The sequence below is a fragment of the Oncorhynchus kisutch genome, linkage group LG6 (genome assembly GCF_002021735.2).
Source record: "Oncorhynchus kisutch isolate 150728-3 linkage group LG6, Okis_V2, whole genome shotgun sequence".
Classification (NCBI taxonomy): Eukaryota; Metazoa; Chordata; class Actinopteri; order Salmoniformes; family Salmonidae; genus Oncorhynchus; species Oncorhynchus kisutch.
Genome location: NC_034179.2, coordinates 84823998 through 84850758, shown reverse-complemented (window position 1 = coordinate 84850758; position 26761 = coordinate 84823998). Strand labels below are relative to the sequence as shown.

Sequence of the window (26761 nt, the reverse complement as noted above, 5' to 3'; positions counted from 1 at the left end):
TCTATCCTCCTGATTCCTGCTTACAAGCAGAAATTATAGCAGGAAGCACCAGTGACTCGGTCTATAAAAAGGTGGTCAGATGAAGCAGATGCTAAACTACAGGACTGTTTTGCTATCACAGACTGGAACATGTTCCGAGATTGTTCTGATGGCATTGAGGAGTACACCACATCAGTCACTGTCTTTATCAATAAGTGCATCGAGGACGTTGTCCCCACAGTGACTGTATGTACGTACCCCAGCCAGAAGCCATGGATACAGGCAACTTTTGCACTGAGCTAAAGGGTAGTGCTGCCGCTGTCAAGGTGCGGGACTCTAACCCGGAAGCTTATAAGAAATTCCTCTATGCCCTCTGATGAACCAACAAACAGGCAAAGCGTCAATAGAGGGCTAAGATTGAATTGTACTACACCGGCTCTGATGCTCGTCTTATGTGGCAGGGCATGCAAACTATTATAGACTGCAAAGGGAAGCACAGCCTCGAGCTGCCCAGTGACACGAGCCTATCAGATGAGCTATATCACTTCTATGCTCGCTTCGAGGCAAGCAACACTGAGGCATGCATGAGAGCATCAGTTGTTCCGGGCGACTGTGTGATCACACTCTCCGTAGCCGACGTGAGTAAGACCTTTAAACAGGTCAACATTCACAAGGCTGCGGGGCCAGATGGATTACCAGGACGTCTGCTCCGGGCATGTGCTGACCAACTGGCAGTTGTCTTCACTGACATTTTCAACATGTTCCTGATTGAGTCTGTAATATCAACATTTTTCAAGCAGACCACCATAGTCCCTGTGCCCAAGAACACGAAGGCAACCTGCCTAAATGACTACAGAATCATAGCACTTACGTCCATAGCCATGAAGTGCTTGGAAAGGCTGGTCATGGCTCACATTAACTCCATTATCCCAGAAACCCTAGACCCACTCCAATTTGCATACTGCCCAAACAGATCTACGGATGATGCCATCTCTATTGCACTCCACACTGCCCTTTCCCACCTGGACTAAAGGAACACCTATTTTAGAATGCTATTCATTGACTACAGTTCAGGGTTCCACACCATAGTACCCTCAAAGCTCATCACTAAGATAAGGATCCTGAGACTGAACACCTCCTTCTACAACAGGATCCTGGACTTCCTGACGGGCTGCCCCCAGGTGGTGAGGGTAGGTAGCAACACATCTGCCACGCTGATCCCCAACACTGGAGCCCCCCAGGGGTGCGTGCTCAGTCTCCTCCTGTAATCCCTGTTCACCCACAACTGCATGGACAGGAACAACTCCAACACCATCATTAAGTTGGCCGACAACACAACAGTGGTAGGCCTGATCATGGACAAAGACGAGACAGCCTATAGGGAGTGTGACGACCCTCCCATTCTGTCTGCCGAATTCTTTCTCTTTGCCCTTGTTTTCCTTAATAGGATGTCGGTGGGCGGAGCCGGGGGGGTCGTCAGAGAAATGGGACAAACCTGGGCTCAGGTGTGTCCCAGAAGAAATACACCACTTCCCCATTCATGGAGGAGACTCTCTCCATGCAGACACAGACAGATTTGGTTGTGGCATTTTTGTGGCTATTTGGTTTATATGAATTGGCACCTTTCAACACCCCTCATTATCACATGTATGCACGTGACAACTCACTTACACTACCGACTAAACACACACCATTGTTAATTGTATTTGCTTTACTTCAGTTAATAAATATATTTTGCTAATTCTTTATCTCCACATTGTCTCCCTTTTTGTTACGGGCTTAGAGCCAGTTCGTGACAGGAGGAGGTCAGAGACCTGGCCGGGTGGTGCCAGAATAACAAGCTATCCCTCAACTTAACCAAGACTAAGGAGATGATTTTGGACTACAGGAAAAGGAGGACCGAGCACACGTCCATTCTCATCGATGGGGCTCTAGTGGAGCAGGTTGAGAGCATCAAGTTCCTTGGAGTCCACATCACTAACAAACTTGAATGGTCCAAACATACGAAGACAGTCGTGAAGAGGGCACAAAAAAGCCTATTCCCCCTCAGGAAACTAAAAAGATTTGGCATGGGTCCTCAGATCCTCAAAAGGTTCTACAGCTGCAACATCGAGAGCATCTGACTGGTTGCATCACTGCCTGGTACGGAAATTGCTCGGCCTCTGACCGCAAGGCACTGCAGAGGTTAGTACGTATGGCCCAGTACATCACTGGGGCTAAGCTGCCTGCCATCCAGGACCTCTACACCAGGCAGTGTCAGAGGAAGGCCCTAAAAATGGTCAAAGACCCCAGCCATCCCAGTCATAGACTGTTTTCTCTACTACCGCATGGCAAGCGGTACCGGAGTGCCAAGTCTAGGACAAAAAGGCTTCTCAACAGTTGGTACCCCCAAGCCAATAGACTCCTGAAAAGGTCATCAAATGGCTACTCAGACTATTTGCATTGTGTCCCTCCCCAACCCCTCTTTTACGCTTCTGCTACTCGCTGTTCATCATTTATGCATAGTCACTTTAACTATACATTCATGTACATACTACCTCAATTGGCCCAACCCATCGGTGCCCCCTGCACATTGGCAAACTGGGCTATCTGCATTGTGTCCCGCCACCCGCCACCCACCACCCGCCAAACCATCTGTTACGCTACTGCTACTCTCTGTTTATCATATATGCATAGTGACTTTAACCATATCTACACGTACATACTACTTCAATCAGTCTGACTAACCGGTGTCTGTATGTAGCCTCGCTACTGTTATAGCCTCGCTACTGTACATAACCTCACTTCTGCTATTTTTCACTGTCTTTTTACTGTTGTTTTTCTTTCTTTACTTACCTATTGTTCACTGAATACCTGTTTTTGCACTGTTTGTTAGAGCCCTTTAAGTAAGCATTCCACTGTAAGGCCTACATCTGTTGTATTTGGGGCACGTGACAAAAAAACTCTGATTTTATTTTATTTGCTGTGTTGTCATGTGTTGCTGCTTTGCTATGTTGTTGTCTTAGGTCTCTCTTTATGTAGTGTTGTGTTACCTCTCTTGTTATGATGTGTGTTTTGTCCTATGTTTATATTTTATTTATTTATTCATTTTAATCCCAGACCCCATCCCCACAGGAGGCCTTTTGCCTTTTTGGTAGGCCGTCGTTGTAAATAAGAATTTGTTCTTAACTGACTTGCCTAGTTAAATAAAGGTTCAATAAAATAAAATAAAAATGCAAATATATGATCACAAAGTTCCATGCTAACCTTTAACATTACTGGTCTTCTCTGTGGAGTTGAAGCAGTGATGTTCAGCTCTGCATGTTATTGTGTTCAGGGTTTTCCATTGGCTTGAGGGAAGAGTCAGGTTACTGCTGATGCTCTGAGTTGTGCTGCTGGCCTGGTTCACTGGGGTCCTACTGGTTGTGTCTTTTCCATCCAGAAGCCAAGACACTTTGGCGTCATATGCAGAGTGGACCACACATGTAGCTGTTACCTCAGTCTGTGTCATCACTGTCCTGAATCTGGGGGTCTCCAGGTGGAGAGATGGAGTAGACGAGGGAAAAGCTGAGAGCAAAACAGATGAGTGTGGAGATAAAATCGTAAAATAGTGTTTTATACTCCAAGGTAATTATGTTTCGATTTATGACTTTTGAAGCAAAACTTTAAACAGGTAAGGAGCTTCTGTAAGTTTACAAACTACCTGTGCATAAACTGGTGCTCTTCCTGACAGTTTTCTGAAGATCTTTGTCATCTACCTCACAGATGAAGTCCTTTCCCTCATTCCACTCCTGCTGTGTTACTGTGATATGACTGGTTAGTGTCACATGTCCATCTTCCCCCATCCTTATCTCATTGTCTGCTGCAGACCTCTGTTCAGGCCCAGAGAGCCACTTGATCTTAGGGTTGAAGCCCCACCCAGAACACATGAGTTTCTGGGTCCCTGAGCCAGACGACTCCTCACTGGGGACTAGAAGGAGTTCCATGGACAGTTCACCTGGAAAGAACACCATTTCCTTTTTCAATTTTAGCCCTGGAGTGCTGAATGAATATCATGCAACAAACAATGGAAACATAATTTCATGTTGGTAGGCCTTTCTGCATTTTCAAGCATTTGAGAAGGTATAATTGGGTCAGATGAGAGAAGTTTACTCACCAAAAAGCTTGACATTGGAGCTAGACACCCAGCTGTTGGAGAAACCTTGGTTAACTTTACAGGTGAAAGTGTTGTCTGTCTTCCAGTGTGATTTGGGGATAGAGAACTGTCTGGTGAGCGAATGGGGGCCATTGGAGGCAGGCAGATCCACATACTGTTTCTCAGGGAAATCAACCCCATTGGCCTGAAAGGTGATGTAGAGGTCACTGGAGGAGAGTTGTGTGATGGCACACTCCAGCACAGCACTGTCTCCCTTCAGTAACTCTGGGAGAGACCTCCTGATCAGCACTGTGGTAGTGCTGCTCACTGCAGGTCCTGGAGAACACACACACACAGAGGAGAGGGGTGAACAGGAGAAAGGAAACACTGATCTGGCTTCAGTGTCAATAATGTCTACTTTTTATGGGGGAGGACAGAAGAATACTGAATGTTTTGCTGTACTTCTCTCTGTATATATCTCATTCAAAGACTCAATCATGGACACTCTTACTGACAGCTGTGGCTGCTTTGTGTGATGTATTGTTGTCTCTACCTTCTTGCCCTTTGTGCTGTTGTCTGTACCCAATAATGTTTGTACCATGTTTTGTGCTGCTACCATGTTGTGTTGCCACCATGTTGTTGTTATGTTGTGTTGCTACCAATGGCGCCAGAAGAAATGGCTGCAGTTTTACAGGCACCCAACCAATTGTGCTATTATGTGGGGATTTTTCATGTTATTTGTAACTTACTTTGTACATAATGTTTATGCAACCGTATCTTACTGCAAAAAATAGCATCTGGATATCAGCAGAGCGATCACTCACCTCGGATTAGACAAATCATTTTTCTTCAACAAGCAGGACGCACAGGACATTCTCAGAACACCCGACAAGGCCAATATCCCAGTTATTTTCAAGTGGAAGAGACGCAGGTACAGAGGACACAGAGCGGGGTGCTTCGTAAGGATCCGCAGAAAGCGAGTGGGATGCTGCTGTTACCGTCAATATTACTCGCCACCGTGCAATCATTGGACAATAAATTAGACGAGATACGATCACGAATATCCTACCAACGGGACATCATAAACTGTAATATCTTATGTTTCACGGAATCGTGGCTGAATGATGACATGGATATTCAGCTAGCGGGAAATACGGTGCACCAGCAAAATTGAACCGCACACTCCGGTAAGACGGGGGGGGGGGGGGGGTCTGTGCAAATTTGTAAACAAAAGCTGGTGCTCGAAAAATCTAAAGAAGTATCTAGATTTTGCTTGCCTGAAGAAGAGTATCTTGTGATAAATTGCAGACCACACTATCTGCCTAGAAAGTTTTCAGCTATACTTTCGGTGGCTGTTTATTTACCACCACAAACGGATGCTGGTACTAAGACCGCACTCAGTCAGCTGTATAAGGAAAAAAGCAAACAAGAAACCGTTCACCCAGAGGCGGCGCTCCTAGTGGCCGGAGACTTTAATGCAGGGAAACTTAAATCAGTTCCACCTAATTTCTATCAACATGTCAAATGTGCAACCAGAGGGAAAACAATCCTAGATCATCTGTACTCCACACACAGAGACGCGTACAAAGCTCTCCCTTGCCCTACATTTGGTAAATCTGACCAGAATTCTATCATCCTGATTCCTGCTTACAAGCAAAAATTATAGCAGGAAGCACCAGTGACTCGGTCTATAAAAAGGTGGTCAGATGAAGCAGATGCTAAACTACAGGACTGTTTTGCTATCACAGACTGGAACATGTTCCGGGATTGTTCTGATGGCATTGAGGAGTACACCACATCAGTCACTGGCTTTATCAATAAGTGCATTGAGGACGTGGGGAGAACAAGTATTTGATACACTGCCGATTTTGCAGGTTTTCCTACAAAGCATGTAGAGGTCTGTAATTTTTATCATAGGTACACTTCAACTGTGAGAGACGGAAAATCCAGAAAATCACATTGTATGATTTTTAAGTAATTAATTGGCATTTTATTGCATGACATAAGTATTGGATCACCTACCCACCAGTAAGAATTCCAGCTTTCACAGACCTGTTAGTTTTTCTTTAAAAAGCCCTCCTGTTCTCCACTCATTACCTGTATTAACTGCACCTGTTTGAACTCGTTACCTGTATAAAATTCACCTGTCCACACACCTAATCAAACAGACTCCAACCTCTCCACAATGGACAGACCAGAGAGCTGTAAGGACATCAGGGATAAAATTGTAGACCTGCACAAGGCTGGGATGGGCTACAGGACAATAGGAAAGCAGCTTGGTGAGAAGGCAACAACTGTTGGCGCAATTATTAGAAAATGGAAGAAGTTCAAGATGACGGTCAATCACCCTCGGTCTGGGGCTCCATGCAAGATTTCACCTCGTGGGGCATCAATGATCATGAGGAAGGTGAGGGATCAGCCCAGAACTACACGGCAGGGCCTTGTCAATGACCTGAAGAGAGCTGGGACCACAGTCTCAAAGAAAATCATTAGTAACACACTACGCTGTCATGGAGTAAAATCCTGCAGCGCACGCAAGGTCCCCTTGCTCAAGCCAGAGCATGTCCAGGCCCGTCTGAAGTTTGCCAATGACCATCTGGATGATCCAGAGGAGGAATGGGAGGAGGTCATGTGGTCTGGTGAGACAAAAATAGAGCTTTTTGGTCTAAACTCCACTCGCCGTGTTTGGAGGAAGAAGAAGGATGAGTTCAACCCCAAGAACACCATCCCAACCGTGAAGCATGGAGGTGGAAACATCATTCTCTGGGGATGCTTTTCTGCAAAGGGGACAGGACGACTGCACCGTATTGAGGGGAGGATGGATGGGGCCATGTATCGCGAGATCTTGGCCAACAACCTCCTTCCCTCAGTAAGAGCATTGAAGATGGGTCGTGGCTGGTTCTTCCAGCATGACAACAACCCGAAACACACAGCCAGGGCAACTAAGGAGTGGCTCCGTAAGAAGCATCTCAAGGTCCTGGAGTGGCCTAGCCAGTCTCCAGACCTGAACCCAATAGAAAATCTTTGGAGGGAGCTGAAAGTCCGTATTGCCCAGCGACAGCCCCGAAACCTGAAGGATCTGGAGAAGGTCTGAATGGAGGAGTGGGCCAAAATCCCTGCTGCAGTGTGTGCAAACCTGGTAAAGAACTACAGGAACCGTATGATCTCTGTAATTGCAAACAAAGGTTTCTGTACCAAATATTAAGTTCAGCTTTTCTGATGTATCAAATACTTATGTCATGCAATAAAATGCTAATGAATTACTTAAAAATCATACTATGTAATTTTCTGGATTTTTAGATTCCGTCTCTCACAGTTGAAGTGTACCTATGATAAAAATTACAGACCTCTCCGTGCTTTGTAAGTAGGACAACCTGCAAAATCGGCAGTGTATCAAAGACTTGTTCTCTCCACTATACGTACCCCAGCCAGAAGCCATGGATTACAGGCAACATTTGCACTGAGCTAAAGGGTAGAGCTGCCGCTGTCAAGGTGCGGGACTCTAACCCGGAAGCTTATAAGTAATCCTGCTATTCCCTCTGATGAACCATCAAACAGGCAAAGTGCCAATACAGGGCTAAGATTGAATTGTACTACACTGGCTCCGACGCTCGTCTTATGTGGCAGGGCTTGCAAACTATTACACACTACAAAGGGAAGCACAGCAGTGAGCTGCCCAGTGACACGAGCCTACCAGACGAGCTACATCACTTCTATGCTCACTTCGTGGCAAGCAACAGTGAGGCATGCATGAGAGCATCAGATGATCACACTCTCCGTAGCCGACATGAGTAAGACCTTTAAACAGGTCAACATTCACAAGACTGCGGGGCAAGAAGGATTATCTGGACGTCTGCTCCGGGCATGTGCTGACCAACTGGCAGGTGTGTTCACTGACATTTTCAACATGTCCCTGATTGAGTCTGTAATACCAACATGTTTCAAGCAGACCACCATAGTCCCTGTGCCCAAGAACATGAATGTAACCTGCCTAAATGACTACAGAACCGTAGCACTCACGTCCGTAGCCTTGAAAGGCTGGTCATGAATCACATCAACACCATTATCCCATAAAATGACTACAGAACCGTAGCACTCACGTCCGTAGCCTTGAAAGGCTGGTCATGAATCACATCAACACCATTATCCCATAAACCCTAGACCCATTCCAATTTGCACACCGCCCAAACAGATCTACGGATGATGCAATCTCTATTGCACTCCACACTGCCCTTTCCCACCTGGACAAAAGGAACACCTATGTGAGAATGCTAGGAGAATTCAATACCATAGTACCTTTACAGCTCATTACTAAACTAAGGATCCTGGGACTCAACACCTCCCTCTACTACTGGATCCTGGACTTCCTGATGGGCTGTCCCCAGATGGTGAGGGTAGGTAGCAACACATCTGCCATGCTGATCCTCAACTCTGGAGCCCCCCAGGGGTGAGTGCTCAGTCTCCTCCTGTACTCCCTGTTCACCCACGACTGCATGGCTAGGCACAACTCAACACCATCATTAAGTTTGCAGACGACACAACAGTAGTAGGCCTGATCACGGACAATGATGAGACAGCCTATAGGGAGGAGTCAATTTAACCATATCTACATGTACATACTTCCTCAATCAGCCCGACTAACCGGTGTCTGTATGTAGCTACGCTACTGTTAAAGCCTCGCTACTATTTTTTTTCACTGTCTTTTTACTGTTATTTTTCTTTCTTTACTTACCTATTGTTCACTGAATACATTTTTTTGCACTGTTTGTTAGAGCCTGTAAGTAAGCATTTCACTGTAAGTAAGCATTTCACTACACCTGTTGTATTTGGGGCACGTGGCAAAAAAATTGATTGGATTTTATTTGCTGTGTTGTCATGTGTTGCTGCCTTGCTATGTTGTTGTCTTAGGTCTCTCTTTATGTAGTGTTGTGTTACCTCTCTTGTTGTGATGTGTGTTTTGTCCTATGTTTATATTTTATTTATTTATTCATTTTAATCCCAGACCCCATCCCCACAGGAGGCCTTTTGCCTTTTGGTAGGCCGTCGTTGTAAATAAGAATTTGTTCTTCACTGACTTGCCTAGTTATATAAAGGTTCATATATATAATATATGATCACAAAGTTCCATGCTAACCTTTAACATTACTGGTCTTCTCTGTGGAGTTGAAGCAGCGATGTTCAGCTCTGCATGTTATTGTGTTCAGGGTTTTCCATTGGCTTGAGGGAAGAGTCAGGTTACTGCTGATGCTCTGAGTTGTGCTGCTGGCCTGGTTCACTGGGGTTCGGCTGGTTGGGTCTTTTCCATCCAGAAGCCAGGACACTTTGGCGTCATATGCAGAGTGGACAACACATGTAGCTGTTACCTCAGTCTGTGTCATCACTGTCCTGAATCTGGGGGTCTCCAAGTCGATGGATGGAGTAGACGAGGGAAACGCTGAAAGTAAAACAGATGGAGAATTCACAAGACTTGTAGATTTGGATTGTTACTAGGTTTTTCAATTGTACATTTTTCTATACCCATCCTCTGGCCCAATACATAGTGCTGTCACTGAAACCCACCTGAGCAAATGCTGGTGGTCCTGGAGACTGGTGTTCCTGTAGGTGGTCCTTGTGCTGCATTGTGGGTTGCCTTGCATGTGACCTCTGACCCTTGAGTCCATTGGCTCCGGTCCAGCTCCAGCTGGCTGTTCAGGCTGAATGTTTTCTCCTCACCTTCTACACTCTGCAGCTTCCGCTGGACTGGAGATGTGGTCACAGTCTTGTCATCTAGCAGCCACTCAACACTCAGCTTGTCAGGGTAGAACCCACTCAGGATGCAGAGGATTCCCACCTTCGATCCCACCTCCAGTTCCTCCCAGAGAGGATACAGTGTGATATTTGGAGGAATGACCCGCTGCACTAATACAAAGTGGAAGGAGGAGGAAAATTCAGGGCCACTTTTTGACTTTTACAATTTTTTCCGATTTGGTGATTAACAAGATGTAAAGTCAGATTGTAAACTTTAAATCAAATTCTTCATACCTTTTTTTTTATGCAGTTTAAAGTAACCCAGTCTATGAAAACCAGGCCTGGGCTGAGTGTAATGAGTTTTAACATAACCTAGATGGCGCTATGGACCTATTAGGTAGCTGGCTGGCTGGGCACTGAGAAGTGGTAATGGTAGTGGTCAGATGTGGAGTTGGAGGGTTGTGAAACACAGGTGTTAGAGCAGGACAGGCCTCAGCGAACAGGGAATGCAGCAAGCGGAAGCGTGGGGTAACACCCTGGTCCCAAAAAAGCATCCCAAAAAACAGAAGTGAAACATGTTGAGCAACCGTGTGTATTAGAAGCCAGGTGTGAGGTCTACTTCTGCTTAAGGAAATCAGTTGCCATTTGCATGTTTTTGAGCTATCTGCATGAAGAGTTATCTTCTATATTTCTATTATGTAACTTCTTACCACTCAGTGTTACACTTTCGTTGTTTTGACAACCCATCAAGCTATTTCTGAAAAGTTTGCATACCAAGTTTAGCAAGGCCCACTGATTCCAGATGTGTTCATGCAGAACCCAGTGCGCAAACAGCATCCAGCAAAAATAAGAGGTGGATTACTTACTGTAGATTCATCCACATATCACAACAGCCATGCAGTTCTAAAATCACTTTTAAAACACTTATACTAATGTAACTGTAATTAATTAATGTGTTTATAATGCATCATTCTAGCTGCATTTTCTTTCTAATGGATGGAGAAATGCACAATACACTGTTGTTCACTTCAGTTACACATTTATTATCTTCATAGTTTAAAAAGGCACAATGAAATATTTACAAATCTAACCTCTACAGTTGAACTATTCAAACAAAATCAACAATAAAGACAAGCAGGAGAACAGTTACATGTATTGTATCCATTCATATACTGTATTGTAAGTATGAAAAGTTATATCTTCTTCAAGTACTTCAACATTTCTTCATTTCACCTGAAATAAGAAGCAAACATTTGTTCACTTAAATTACTTACAGTAATTGTGACATCTATTTAGATGCAATTATTATTTTTATTAGCTGACACTTCAATAAAATGACTTGTGTAATTAACTATACTTATATATAATATAACTATTAGGCCTATATAATAATATAGTTATAATTTAAGTTATATATAATATATTTAGGTTATTACTGTATTCCCTCTCACTAGTATGCCTCTTGCAGAGAATTGCAACACACAAAATAGGCCTATGTGTACATTCATGTCTTGCTAGAATCTGTTCATGTTGCTACTGAAAGTTCTACCACGCATACATGGATTGTTTGTTTGAATGTGGATCCATACAGACTATGGAACTTTCAAAACCAAAATGTCTTCCTTTCCCACTACTCTTCCCACACTACGGTCATGGCTAGAAGGGATACAGCTTTTGTCAAGTTAACTTTATTTTTGCATTTTAGCTAACCCTAACCTCTTTCCTAACTTTATCCTAATTCTCCTAACCTGCTACGTTAATTCTCCTAACCTGCTGCGGCAGGTAGCCTAGTGGTTAGAGCATTGGGTCAGTAACCGAAAGGTTGCTGATTTGAGTCCCTGAGCTGACAAGGTAAAAATCTGTTGTTCTGCCCCTGAGCAAGGAAGGCAGCTAACCCACATTTCCCTCAGCTCTGAAAATGTGGTTGTTGATTATGGCAGTCCCCTGCACCTCTATGATTCAGAGGAGTTGGGTTAAATGTGCAAGACAACTGACTAAGTATCCCCCTTTCCCCTAACCTGCTACAAAAAAGTCAAATCTGACAAAAGCTTATCCCATTTAGTAAAAAACCCAGATTCCCAACAAGGCATTACCTTGATGGCAGTTGCTCCAACACCATACAGCAGAGTTATGAGGAAGAGTATGATGAAGGTGAAGGCTGTTTTTCCCATGCTGTCCCTGTCGGTTTCCATGGTGTTGCTGCATGGACAGTCAGTCAACACGAGACAATCTGCATGTGGATATGAGAACAGTGTCAGTAGGCAGTCAAAACAGTTACTCATCACTCTGGTGCCCAGTCTGAAACCCAATCACAAACCCCAACTTCTGGACACTTCTTGATGGCTCCTAAGAAATGTGAAAGTATTTGTTATAGATCTTAGTTCCGCCATCGCTCCAGCCATATTGTTAACAAGGGGGAGTTTTGCATCTAGCCTACCCTTACTGTTCATTGCAGATCTAAAGGGGCTATCAATAAGTGTCAAACGGTTGGAATGGGTATACTTTCAACTGTTTTATGGGAAACCATGCATAGTACAGCTGTCTCCGGTATCAGTCATAGATAATACTGTCTCCGGTATCAGTCATAGATAATACTGTCTCCGGTATCAGTCATAGATAATACTGTCTCCGGTATCAGTCATAGATAATACTGTCTCCGGTATCAGTCATAGATAATACTGTCTCCGGTATCAGTCATAGATAATACTGTCTCCGGTATCAGTCATAGATAATACTGTCTCCGGTATCAGTCATAGATAATACTGTCTCCGGTATCAGTCATAGATAATACTGTCTCCGGTATTAGTCATAGATAATACTGTCTCCGGTATCAATCATAGATAATACTGTCTCCGGTATCAGTCATAGATAATACTGTGTCCGGTATCAGTCATAGATAATACTGTCTCCGGTATCAATCATAGATAATACTGTCTCCAGTATTAGTCATAGATAATACTGTCTCCAGTATTAGTCATAGATAATACTGTCTCCGGTATCAATCATAGATAATACTGTCTCAGGGATCAATCATAGATAATACTGTCTCCGGTATCAGTCATAGATAATACTGTCTCCGGTATCAGTCATAGATAATACTGTCTCCGGTATCAGTCATAGATAATACTGTCTCCGGTATCAGTCATAGATAATACTGTCTCCGCTATCAGTCATAGATAATACTGTCTCCGCTATCAGTCATAGATAATACTGTCTCCGCTATCAGTCATAGATAATACTGTCTCCGCTATCAGTCATAGATAATACTGTCTCCGCTATCAGTCATAGATAATACTGTCTCCGCTATCAGTCATAGATAATACTGTCTCCGCTATCAGTCATAGATAATACTGTCTCCGCTATCAGTCATAGATAATACTGTCTCCGCTATCAGTCATAGATAATACTGTCTCCGGTATCAGTCATAGATAATACTGTCTCCGGTTTCAGTCATAGATAATACTGTCTCCGCTATCAGTCATAGATAATACTGTCTCCGGTATCAGTCATAGATAATACTGTCTCCGCTATCAGTCATAGATAATACTGTCTCCGGTTTCAGTCATAGATAATACTGTGATATTCGGTAGGACGTGAGAAAAAAATCTAAAGCATACTTTGTCTATTGGACTTGAGCATGTTTTTTCTGCCTCACCCCCTATGACCTTTCATCAATTACTGAGTTATTACTTAACGAATACAACACATTGAAAATCTAAAACATGAGGATATCAAACCAGCAGTGAAGGTGACCCTGACTTGCTTTGGCCAAACGGCACACTTGCCGATCAATGGGGACTTCCAACTTCTACTTGGCTTGGCTTGCTTCTTGTGAACGAACCCTAGTCATATCTCATCCATTTCCAAACCCATGGTGGTAGACTTGAATCAATAGAACAGGCATATAGCATTTCTATAGGTGAGACCCAGTAGCGGGAACAGAAGCACACAAAGCCAAACAACAAGAAGACAGGACAGCCTGATTAAGTTCAATGCACTACATCTGATTACACCAAAGACATGAGGAGAATATCTGAAACAGCAGATAACTGGGTTGCTAATGCTAGAGCTACACTTCCATAGTTCATTCCTGTCCTCAGGGGAACATTTTAACAATGTGAGTGTATATCACTTCTCTATTGTTTACAAGACTATAGCTCAGTGTGCAAAATAAGCTTTATACTAATACATTATTCAGTGTCCACCATTACTGTATTACAGATATATTGCATGGTAATTTGGCCTGATTGCAAATGTGAAGCATCAATACTTTGCTTGACTTGTATTGTCACTTTATCATTAGTTTTAGTAGTCTGAGAGTTGACATTTTCCCCAAACAGAGATACTGAAGCTAGGCACAAAAGTGGGGAGACGGGACAGACATGAGTAGGAACTGCATGACATACAGTACATCAACAGGATTAATGATTTAAAGTTTTTATTTGGATTTTGATTCTGCACTTAAAAGACACACAACATGTTATGTCACTGACACAAACAGCAGAGGTAACACGCGGCAACACACATCAACAAAACACAATGCAACCTCTACTGGGCCTTGCAGCTCTGAGGCACATTCAAGCTGAGGTTAACTAAGTTGGGTTGGTTTGAGGTTCTGTCAATGGTCCTCATAATAATTTTTGTGGACTTAATCATGCTTTCGTGGTAAACTACACAGCTATACACCACTTCTTCGTTCTTCCACAAGTCATTGCTAAATGTGAGCTGACTGTAGACAGAGTAGGTCCTTCCTGATTGAATCTGGCTAGTGGTGTTGAATTGGTACAATGCTGAACTGCTCCTTCTCTCCACCGGCTCATCGTCAACAAGCCAAGCCACTAAAATGTCCTTGGGGTAGAAGTCTTTGACGTAGCAAGTCAGGGTCACCGTATTATCACTAGTTTGTTCTGCTGGAGCCAGCAGAAAGACAGATGGACGCTGTGGATCTCCTCCTGGAAGCATGAGAGAACAGTCAGGGCTTCTCCCCATGCAAGTACTTGGCAAACAATTTACATTTAGCTAAATGCTGCCTATATTAAGCCAATCAAACAATGTCTTCCCTCACAGGAGTTTCGTCTTGAGAGGCCAAAGGGACCCATCACAGAAAAGCATTTTGTCATTTTGCAGTCAGTCATCATCTGATTTAACCAGATCAAATTGCTATCAGCTCCATTTGGTTCCTTGCAACTCTGACAATTAAAGTCACTTTTCACTAGTCTACACAATCTCCTATCATCATTTTTAATTCCCACATGATGGACAATTGGATATCTGTTTAATAGGTTTTGAAACATCGTAAATATGAAATCCCAATTAAGTAAAAAGAAAAGTGAGAGGGAAACCAATGCAGTTTGTCTTACCGGTCTCCCTCTTGTAGGCTTTCTTTATCAAGGACCCCAGGTTTTCCAAGTGATCTACAGCGCAGTAGAATACTGTCCCATTGCTCCAGTCCTCATAAGTGATGTCAAGTATGGCAATTTTGTCAGTGACACCATTTCGGCTGGTTAAGGTCTTTCCATTGTCATTTTCCCATTTGACGCTCATGAAGCCAGGAACTATTTCATCGACATCGCACACAAGCTGAGCTTTTTTGTTCATAAGCATATCCTCAAGAGACGGCTCGATGATCGTAATGACTACTGAATGTCCATGGACTGGACCTGCTGAGAAAGGATGTAAGGAATGTTCACCAAGCTGTTTGTGACAACAGCAATTATAATGTAAACAGTTTGTATGTTTTGGATCAATGTAGGCTATTCTGTTTTCCCTCCAGCTGGCTGGTCACAATCAATCCTTTTTCATGCATGGGCTATTTTTACACAATTTAAGAAAAACCTTTAAGTGCTAATTAGAAAAATGTGCTAACTTTTCAATCTGGCCTAGAGCTCTGTCACAAAAGCCCTGCTTCTTGATGCTCCTTTAATGAGATACCAAGAGAAGATAATCTGACGTATTTTACTCACCATCTGATGAAGTGTAGCCCACAGTTCTCCTCACATTTCCAGCTTTGTTCTCAAACACGCAAGTGAATGTTACTTCTTCACTCTTCCACTCACTCTCATTGACTCTGAGATAGCTGGTTGTGCTGTACAGAGTTTTCTCACTCTTCTTCTCACTCTCACAAGAACTCTTGAAATCAGATACAACTTCTTTTTCTGTTCCTTTTTCCATCCTCATCCATTTGATTGTGTGTGTACGGGGTGAAAAGTCATTGGCAAAGCAGGCGAAGGAAGCCGTCCTATTTTCTGACATCTCCTCTTTAGAGGGGGTCATTACGTAAAGAGACGGCTGCTGCAGATATTCCGCTAAAAAACAAACAAACACACATATATATATATATGCAGAAGCAGAGAGAAAACAATATACATTTGCAGAAGCTGGCATAGGATACAAATGCGCAGTAAAGATGAATAGAACAGCTAAACAGCTTATGGGAAATTTCACGGTAACAGAGTGACAGTGAGACTCCGATTTTTCACTTCTAAAATGTTTTTCAAACAAAAATCAGAGATTGCAAGTTAAACAAACCATGCAACTCTATCCACAGGACTCATTTTAAAAATGTCCACAGAAAATTTTACAAAAACACATTTACTTGAAGAACAGTGCATACACAAAGTTTGGTAACAGAATGTTTGTGCTGTCATTCTGTACCAAACGTTGAATCGGTACTATTCAAGTAAATATTCTTTCATTTTTAAAAAGTGTATATCAAAGTATAAAACGTCTTATACTGTGGACATAGAATAATTATGCTGGCAGATGAAAGCAAAAAGAGCTCAACACTGTTTGTAGCATGCCTTCTTGGGGGAGATGGCTTAAATAGTCAGCAACTAAAGGGGCAAGCTACAGCCACTCCAACCCACCCTCATCCTAGTGTCATAGCACATTCACCACAACTAGACTGACACCTATCAATGTTTATACAATTGGCCTAAATTGTTTATTCTACAGTGGGTGACAGTGACACACATGTTGATTGTTACTTTGAACAGCAATTAGCAATGACTAATGCATTTATTGTTTAATTTTCCCTAAGGTGTCAAGGTAATTTAGGTGTTACTAAATTATTTAGGTGTTACTAAATTACTGCATGCGTTGATAACAATTGTAATATGCAGGCATCAATATTATTGTACCCTAGGCTGTATAGTCCATAATTGCAGCAGTGGAATTTTCCAGCAAAAATATGTGCAATTTTTATGTCTTATTCAGATTTCATAAACTTATTGTCTTCAATATTTTGATTTGTAAAAATGTGTCTTTCAACAAAACTAAACATACAATTACCCGCAAATTATGATAATCACAGAGGCTGTTTTTTTAACGAAATTAGTAGATTAATAGGCTACATGGATATAAATGTATTAAACTCAATAATATATTATTATTAATTTTAGTGACATATGTTATTAAATGGATAAACAAATACATCTTACGTTGTTTTTTCACTGGTACTTTCTTTGATCCAGTAGAATGTTCCACGGCGCATTCAAATTTTTTACTGTCCCAGTCTGCTCTCTTTACACGGAGTTGACTGACTCCCATGTAGCTTCCACCGGTTTGGACCGCAGGGTACTGAACGAAATCAGTCAGGGAATTCCCGCCTTCTTCATTCCATTTGAAGGTGAGGGAGGCAGGCGTGAAGCCAGTGGCAATGCAACCCAGAGTCATCATATCTCCGGTCCCGGAGCCACATTGCGCAAGAGGGAACAAAGTCGGAGCAGTTGATGAGGCTGTAAGATAAATAATGTGTTACAAATACTCCATAAAGCCCAACAGTTTATACATAAATCAACCAACACTGACCAAATAAAATAGTTAACAATTCTGAGGACCTATTCTATTTTACATCGTCGGGTTATTTAACATTCATTTAGTAGGCTAGGTTTAATACAGGATGATTTATTACCAGGGTAGGATATTGTTCACTCCAAATACATGCACATAGGTTACACCGAGTTGAATGTGTTATCAAACACGTAAAATACAATATCCACTGATAAAAGACAGGTAGTTAGGACTGTAGGCTATATACGTTTTTGATTGATTAAACATATATATTTTTATTGATTCAATATTTGTCCTTAAATTTAAGCGATCATTTTCCACTATGAACTATACCTTGCATCAACCAAAATTAGATTCTTACCTGAAACGGTTACTATTGTACCCTGACCCCAGTAGTCAAAAGCAGCGTAGCACTGTGTTCAATTACCTTGACAAGTGGTAGAAAAAGCATTCTCCCCAGGTTCTATACCCTCTTATTCCCATTCTTAACCAAAATGCGCAAAAGGAACACAGTTATTTTGTATACTTTCTGATATTTACGTTTACTGTAATGTTAGGTTATGATGTTTTACTTGAAGTTTGTTTGGCACACTTTACTTCAAATAGGCTTCATTATAGACATGTATCTTAATTCCATTGCAGATTAAAAGTGACAAACCTTTAATTTAATAACCTAAAGCAGAAGAATATAAACGGCTTCAAAATGTATTTGTAAGATTACAACATTTTCAATTGAAAGTCTCACCTGATGAAACAGTAACCATTGTCCCTTTCCCCCAGTAGTCAAAACGGTAGTCACATTGCAAATAACCAATACAGGCTACGCACAAAAACCTGTGCCAATGTAGTTCGATATTTAATATCATCCATATCATACTTTTTAAAGGTTCGTTTTAAAATCACATCAATGAATTTCAGTTGTTTCTGTCCAGATTATGAATACGCCTTTGTCATAGAGTAGGCCTACCGTTACTGTTTTTGATCCTCAATTCAATTTAGCAAATTGACAAAATGAAGCCTAGAATCGAGTTGTATAAAAACCACATGTATTTGACTTTTCGAATGATCACTGACACATTTGATGAAATCATAATGCTTTTTCTTACCTGATGAAACGGTAACCATGGTCCCTTTCCCCCAGTAGTCAAAAGCATTGTCACAGTGCAATCTCTCAATACGTGCAACGCATAAAAACTACCGCAAGTGAAGACCAAAAATAAATATTTCAAGCCTTTAGGAGAGAGGGACTTTTAACTCAAAGTCCAACCTCAATAATAATGCAAAAATAAACAGAATATGTTTTTGTTTTACCTGTGGACACGGTCACCATGGTCCCTTTCCCCCAGTAGTCAAAGTAGTTGTCACAGTGAATGGTCTGACCAATACTTCGTACAAAATCAGTCAAAATAACCTAAATAGTCACTAGTTATGTGTCAATAATTAAACAACTTCTTTAGGTCTGAATGTTAAGGCCACTTACCAGAAGTTATCATGACTTGGGTCCCTTTCCCCCAGTAGTCGAAATAGTAATCACAGTGATAATTGTTTATCTGCCCCTAAACTAAAAACCCAATTCATTTCAAACTATTGCTTCATGAACTTTATTTTGTGGCATCTTAATGGTTGGCTTGGATGGTGGCATCTCCTCCTTCCCTGGGGAGATGCACCCATTTTGGGGCGGCAGGGTAGCCTAGTGGTTAGAGCGTTGGACTAGTAACCGAAAGGTTGCAAGTTCGAATCCCCGAGCTGACAAGGTACAAATCTGTCGTTCTGCCCCTGAACAGGCAGTTAACCCACTGTTCCTAGGCCATCATTGAAAATAAGAATTTGTTCTTAACTGACTTGCCTAGTAAAATAAAGGTAAAAAAAAAAAAAAAACGGAAGTGTTGCATGAAGTTAACATTGGATGAAAGTGTGAGCACATTTTTATTCCTGTCCTTTTTGAGAGTGAGCCCCTGCTTTCTCTATCTGTTGTGAATGTTGATGTATGGGAAGCATCTTGAGCATCATCCTGATAGTTATTAATCCTGATAGGGCTATTTCATTCCAGATACTGTGGGTGTGATACCTTGGTGACACACAGGATTAACAATCGTTGGTCAAAATCTCTGTTCCTTGTTTCCACACAGTTGCTGGTAGTTGGTCGTGAATGGTGACCATCATTCCCGAATTTGATATGTATAATCTAGGTCAACGCTTAACACAGACATTTGGCCAAAAAACATTCATGGCCGACCATCACTTAATTGGTCGTCTCTATAGAAACAATTAGAAGACCACAATCATTCCAGTGCCCAAGAAAACCAAGCTGACATGCCTAAATGACTCACCCCGTTGCACTCACCCCTGTCATCATAGTCCTTTGAAAGGCTGGCACACATCAAGGCCAGCATGCCAGACACACTAGACCCACTCCAATTTGCTTAACACTCCAACAGATCCACTCAAGATGCCATCTCCATTGCAATCCATACAGCTCTATCACACCTGGACAAGAGGAACACCTATGTGAGAATGCTGTTCATTAACTATAGTTCAGCATTCAATACCACTGTTCCCTCCAAGCTCGGGCCCTGGGTCTAGACTCCATCGTTTGCAACTGGATACTGGACTTCCTGACAGGCTACAACAGCTGAGGATTGGCAACAACTCCTCCACTACACTGACTCTCAAAAATACCTCCACTACACTGACTCTTCACACGGGGCCAGACACGACACCAACTCCATCACCAAGTTTTCAGATAGGCCTGATCAACAACAGTGATGAGACAAGGGAAGAGGTAAGAGACCTACCAGTGCATTTCCAGGACAACAACCTATCCTTCAATATCAGCAAAAAGAAAGAGGTGATTGTCAACTTCAGGAATCAGGGAGAAGGATATATACATATATATACATATATATATATACATCGATGGGACTGCTGTGGAGAGAGTCAGTGACTTCAAGTTCCTCTGCATCCAAATCACAGAGAACCTGACATGGACACACAACAACATCACTCTGGTCAAGGAGGAGCAACAGCTCCTCTACTTCCAAAGGCAGATGCAGAAACTTGGCATGTCCTCCCCGGATACTCTCCAACTTCTACTGCTGCACCATTGAGAGCATCTTGACCAGCTGCATCACAACCTGGTATGGAAACTGCTCCGCTCTCGACCACAAGGACCTTCAACAGGTGGTGAAGATGTCCCTGTCCATCCCTGGTGCCGTGCTCCCACCTGTAAAGTACATGAACTTCAAGCAGCAACCATTTATCCCAGGGAAGCATTGTAGTACTCCAGTTCAGTACTAATACTAGTCTAGTCCCGATTTTGATGCTCGTGACTAGATTCAAGACTCGACCAGTGATGACTCAGACTTGGACTCGGACTTGATCAATAATAATTATGATAATTTATTACATTTGAAAAGCACTTTTCCTCATACAGTAATAATCTCAAAGTGCATAATATAAAATTGAAAATAGAACATTTAAAAAAAAAATCATAGTAATATCTAACCATATAATGAAAGGAACAATTAAAGTCGAGGAGGAATTGTAGGCTAGCTGATAGACATGAGTCTTGAGGCCTGCTTTAAAAGCTCCAACAGTCTGAACAACCCTGAAATTATCTGGAAGGGAGTTCCATAGGTATGGTGTGAGAGATGAAAAGGCACGGCCCCCCATTGTGAGGAGCCTGGTCATGGGGGCATGAAGGAGTTTGGCGTGGCTTGAACATAGGGTGCATGGAGGTTCATAGGGGGAGAGTAGGTTTGACAGGGAGGCGGGTCCTCGATGCCATTTAGGGGTTTGTAGATGAGGACGAGAATTTATAATCAATTCTTTGAGGAACAGGTAACCAATGGAGATAATGGCGACGGAGGGGATTGCTGCCGTTTTACGGGCTCCTAACCAATTGTGCTATTGTGTGTTTTTTGAGTTATTTGTAAATAATTTTGTACATAATGTTTCTGCCACCATCTCTTATAACCAAAAATAACTTATGGATATCAAAACAGCAATTTATCACCTTGTACTGGACAAATATTTTTTCTTTAACGCGTCTGATGCAAAGGATTTACTTCAGACACCAGACAAGGCCCAAATACCTATCATTCGCATGAAGAAGAGACAGAGATATAAGGGGATGTAGGTTGTGGTGCCTAATAAACGGAATAAGTTCCGATCAAGACTATCCTACTAACCCGACATTAAAAACTGTAATATCTTATGTTTCACCGAGTCGTGGCTGAACGACGACATGGATAACATACAGCTGGCTGGGTTTTCTATGCATCGGGAAGATAGAACAGCTGTCTCCGGTAAGACAATGGGTGGCAGTCTGTGTCTATTTGTCAATAACAGCTGGTGCACAAAATATAATATTAAGGAAGGTTTTACTCACCTGAGGTAGAGTATCTCATGATAAGCTGTAGACCACACTATTTACCAAGACTTTTCATCTATATATTTTTGTAGCTGTCTATTTACCACCATAAACCAATGTAGGCACTAACACTGCACTCAATGAGCTGTATAAGGCCATAAGCAAACAAAAAAATGCTCATGCAGAGACGGCACTCCTAGTGGCCGGGGACTATAATGCAGGCAAACTTAAATCCATTTTGCCTAATTTCTACCAGCATGTTACATGCCCAACCAGAGGGAAAAAAACTGTAGACCACCTTTACTCCACACACAGAGTTGCGTACAAAGCTCTCCCTTGCCCTCCATTTGGCAAATCTGACCATAACTATATCCTCCTGATTCCTGCTTACAAGCAAAAACTAAACAGGAAGTACCAGTGACTCACTCAATACAGAACTCAATACAGAACTTTATAGACTCGGTCTATAAAAAGGTGGTCAGATGACGCAGATGCTAAGCTACAGGACTGTTTTGCTAGCACAGACGGGAAAATGTTCTGGGATTCTGGGGCGGCAGGGTAGCCTAGTGGTTAAAGCGTTGGACTAGTAACCAAAAGGTTGCAAGATGGAATCCCAGAGCTGACAAGGTAAAAATCTGTCGTTCTGCCCCTGAACAAGACAGTTAACCCACTGTTCATAGACCATAGTTGAAAATAATAATTTGTTCTTAAAACCTGTTAAGGCTAGGGCAGAATACTGCCCCCGTTGGTGAAATGCGTGCCCATAGTAAACAGAAAAAAAATCTGTAAAAAATTGCTAATATGTGCATATAATAAATATTATTGAATAGAAAACACTCTAAAGCTTCTAAAACCGTTTAAATTATGTCTGTAAGTAAAGCAGAACTCTCAGGGCACTCATTCTCCCAAACTCTCTCTTGTCATCCAAAAAGTTGGCCCAACTTTGACGTCATCGCCCCCACCCTTCCCAAGCACCTACGGTCCTGGGAACACTTCCTATGCCTTCAGCGCGGTGTCCGCTTTCAATGGGGCTTCTCATTGTGTGAATCGCACGCTCACGAGATTAATGACGTACCGATTCCTTTCGGTCGCGCGAGAATACAGGTTACTCTCACGTGCAATCTGCGCCTGTGCTGTCTTTCTTTCAAGATTGATTAAACGATGCGTGTGTTTCTCTTTGTCCTGAGAATTGCGGTGAAGCTATATAGCATGCTAATGCTGTGTTCTGAACCAAGTTTGACAAGTTTAGTCGACATATAATATGTAATTTCAACGTTTTGGTGCGAACTAACTTTACTTTTTGGCTGCATTTCAACCGAAATATGTCGTGTTTGATAACCGAAAGACACAGACTTCAAAACTAAAGCTGTTTTTGGTAAGTATAAACCCTTCCAGGTCTTCTGATGGAAGAACAGCAAAGGTAAGGGAACATTTATGTGTTAAATTTGGGTTTCTGTGGAGGAGCCAAAATGCTAATTCCTGAGCGCCGACTCACATTATAGCCTAGTGAACGAAATCTGTAAAGTTAAAAATAAATGTAACACAGCTGTTTTATTAAGAAGAAGTGTATCTTTCTAAGTATATGTAGAACATGTATATTTAGTCAACGTTTATGATGTGTATTTCTGTTATCTGGCAGAGTTACCATAATTTCTCCAGGCATTGTTGTAGCATTTTTTAGCCATGACCTTCTATGTAAACCGTGATTTATGGATATAATTAGCATATTATTGAAAAAAACATAAATGTACTGTATAACATGTCCTATTCCTGTCATCTGATGAAGACTTTCAAAAGGTTAGTGAATTATTTTACTTTTAATCCTGCTTTTGTGATTGCATCTATTGTTCTACAAAATGGCTATGTAAATTAGCCTATCTTTGGTGGTGGTTTGACATAAATATGTGCTATGTTTTCGCCGTAAAACATTTTAGAAATCTGACTTGGTGGCTAGATGAACAAGGTGTTTATCTTTCATTTGAGCTATTGGACTTGTTAATGTGTGGAGGTTAAATATTTCTAAGAATATTTTTTGCGTTCTGTGTGCTACTGTGTCAGTTGAGCAGTGGGGGGAGGTGCCCTAGCGGGACGTGTGGTGCCAAGTAGTTTTAACTGACTTGCCTAGTTAAATAAAGGTAAAATAAAAAAATGGCATTGAGGAGTACACCACATCAATCACTGGCTTCATCAATAAGTACATTGATGACGTCGTCCCCACAGTGACAGTATGTGCATACCAGAAGCCATGGATTACAGTCAACATCCGCACTGAGCTAAAGGGTAGAGCTGCTGCTTTCAAGGAGCGGCACTCTAACCCAGACACTTATAAGAAATCCTGCTACGCCCGCCGACAAACAGGCAAAGCGTCAATACAGGACTGATATTGAATCCTACTACACCGGCTCCGACACTCGTCGGATGTGGCAGGGCATGCAAACTATTACAGACTGCAAAGGGAAGCACAGCCATGAGCTGCCCAGCTAAATGACTTATATGCTCGCTTTGAGGCAAGCAACACTGAAGCATGGATGAGAGCACCAGCTACGCTCTCCATAGCCGATGTGAGTAAGACCATTAAACAGATCAACATTCACAAGGCCACAGGGCCAGATGGATTACCAGGATGTGTACTCCGAGCATGCACTGGCCAACTGGCAAGTGTCCTCACTGACATTTTCACCTGTCCCTGACCGAGTCTGTAATACCAACATGTTTCAAGCAGACCACCATAGTCCCTGTGCCAAGGGACATAAAGGTAACCTGCCTAAATTACTGCCAACCCGGAGCACTCACATCTGTAGCTATGAAGTGCTTTGAAAGGCTGGCTATGGCTTACTTCAACATCATTATCCCAGAAACACTAGACCCACTCCAATTTGCATACCGCCCCAACAGATCCACAGATGACGCAATCTCTATTGCACTCCACACTGCCCTTTCCCACCTGGACAAAAGGAACACCTATGTGAGAATGCTATTAATTGACTAAAGCTGAGCTTTCAACACCATAGTGCCCTCAAAGCTCATCACTAAGCTAAGGACACCGGCCCTCTCCTGTAGTACCTGTTCACCCATTACCGCATAGCCAAGCACGACTCCAACACCATCATTAAGATTGTCGACGACATAATGTTAGGCCTGATAAACGACAACGATGAGACAGCCTATAGGGAGGAGGTCAGATACCTAGCAGTGTGGTGCCAGGATAACAACCTCTCCCTCAACGTGATCAAGACAAAGGAGATGATCGTGAACCACAGGAAAAGAAAGGACGAGCATGTCCACGTTCTCATCAACGGGGCTGTAGTGGAGCAGGTTGAAAGCTTCAAGTTCCTTGGTGTCCACATCACCAACAAACTAACATGGTACAAATACACCAAGAAAGTTGTGAGCAGGGTGTGACAATGCCTATTCTCCCTCAGGAGACTGAAAATATTTGTCATGGGTCCTCAGATTCTCAAAAAGTTTTACAGCTGCACCATCGACATCATCCTGACTGGTTGCATCACATCCTGGTACGGCAACTGCTTGGCTTCCGACCGCAAGGCACTACAGAGAGTAGTGTGTATGGCCCAGTACATCACTGGGGCCAAGCTTCCTGCCATCCAGGCCCTCTATACCAGGCGGTGTCAGAGGAAGGCCCTAAAAATTGCCAAAGACTCCAGCCACTCTAGTCATAGACTGTTCTCTCTGCTACCACACAGCAAGCAGTACCGGAACACCAAGTCTAGGTCCAAAAGGGTTCTTAACAGCTTCTATCCCCAAGCCACAAGACTCCTGAACAGCTAATCAAATGGCTACCCAGACTATTTGCATTGCCCTCCCCCCCATTTTTACACTGCGGCTCTCTGTTTATTATCTAAGTATAATCACTTTACCTCTATGTACATATCACCTCTATTACCTCAACTAATCTGTGCCCCCCCCCCTGCACATTGACTCTGTACCGGTACCCCCTGTAAATAGCCTCGTTACTGTTGTTTTATTTTTGCTCTTTAATTATTTCTTATTTTCTTATTTTTTAGTACTCTTTTTTAGTATTGTTTTTTAACTTCTTAACACTTGGTTTTCTTAAGACTGCATTTTTGGTTATGGGCTTGTAAGTAAGCATTTTACTGTAAAGTCTACACCTGTTGTTTTGTGACCACTATGTGACAAATATTATTTTATTTTATTTTAGATCAGTAAGGATGGGAGTGACGGGGGCAGACTATTTTGTTTGTGTCAGAATCCTTACGGCACTGTTTTGGATGAGCTGTAGTTCATGAATTGAATTTGCAGGCTGGCCCCCCAGTAAATGTATTAGCTTTTTTGCATCAGATGTGGTGAGGGTCTTAGTCTGGAAATGTTCTTCAGGTGAAAGAATGACGTTTTACAGAAGTGACTTAGGTGGGCATGGAAGGAGAGACCCGGGTCAAATTTCACACCAAAATTAGTGATGACTGATGTTAGTGGGATGATGTGGCCATCTATGGCAGGGTGAACGCTGCAGGAGTTGGTGATCTGCAGGGGTGTGCTTATCAGCATTGCTTCAGTCTTGCTGCTGTTGAGTTGGAGGAAGTTGTTCTGCATCTGAGATTTGACCTCTTCCAGACAGTTGGACAATGTTGACAAAGCAGATGATGTGTCAGGATTTGTTTTAATGTTCACCTTTGTGATGTCTGCATAGCAGTGGAAATGGACACTGTGTTGTCTGAAGATCTGGTCAAGTGGGAGCATGTAGAGCAGGAAGAGGATAGGTCCCAACACCTACCCTTCTGGGACACCACAGAAAATGG

General features: G+C 42.4%; 1 protein-coding gene and 1 long non-coding RNA gene across 7 annotated transcripts in view; one reads left to right on the top strand and one right to left on the bottom strand.

Moving 5' to 3' along the window:
* Positions 1-26761, bottom strand: part of LOC109876184 (uncharacterized) — a 171861-nt gene that overhangs the window by 13011 nt on the left and 132089 nt on the right. The window contains exons 3-10 of one of the 4 annotated variants that reach the window (XM_031828060.1): positions 19942-19949; positions 18718-18769; positions 17260-17556; positions 9653-9991; positions 9228-9527; positions 4115-4429; positions 3662-3955; positions 3226-3525 (exon numbers count right to left, since the gene is read on the bottom strand). In XM_031828060.1, coding sequence (XP_031683920.1) covers positions 3226-3525; positions 3662-3955; positions 4115-4429; positions 9228-9527; positions 9653-9991; positions 17260-17556; positions 18718-18769; positions 19942-19949 — 1905 coding nt within the window. Of the gene's footprint in view, positions 1-3225; positions 3526-3661; positions 3956-4114; positions 4430-9227; positions 9528-9652; positions 9992-17259; positions 17557-17972; positions 18023-18717; positions 18770-18922; positions 18973-19091; positions 19299-19941; positions 19950-26761 lie in introns of those variants that run through there. The other 3 variants (XM_031828061.1, XM_031828062.1, XM_031828063.1) reach the window with 3 other exon arrangements.
* Positions 25871-26761, top strand: part of LOC109876182 (uncharacterized) — a 33065-nt gene continuing 32174 nt past the window's right edge. The window contains exons 1-2 of one of the 3 annotated variants that reach the window (XR_002252948.2): positions 25871-26082; positions 26653-26760. This is a non-coding gene — a long non-coding RNA (uncharacterized LOC109876182). Of the gene's footprint in view, positions 26083-26271; positions 26373-26401; position 26761 lie in introns of those variants that run through there. The other 2 variants (XR_004210465.1, XR_004210464.1) reach the window with 2 other exon arrangements.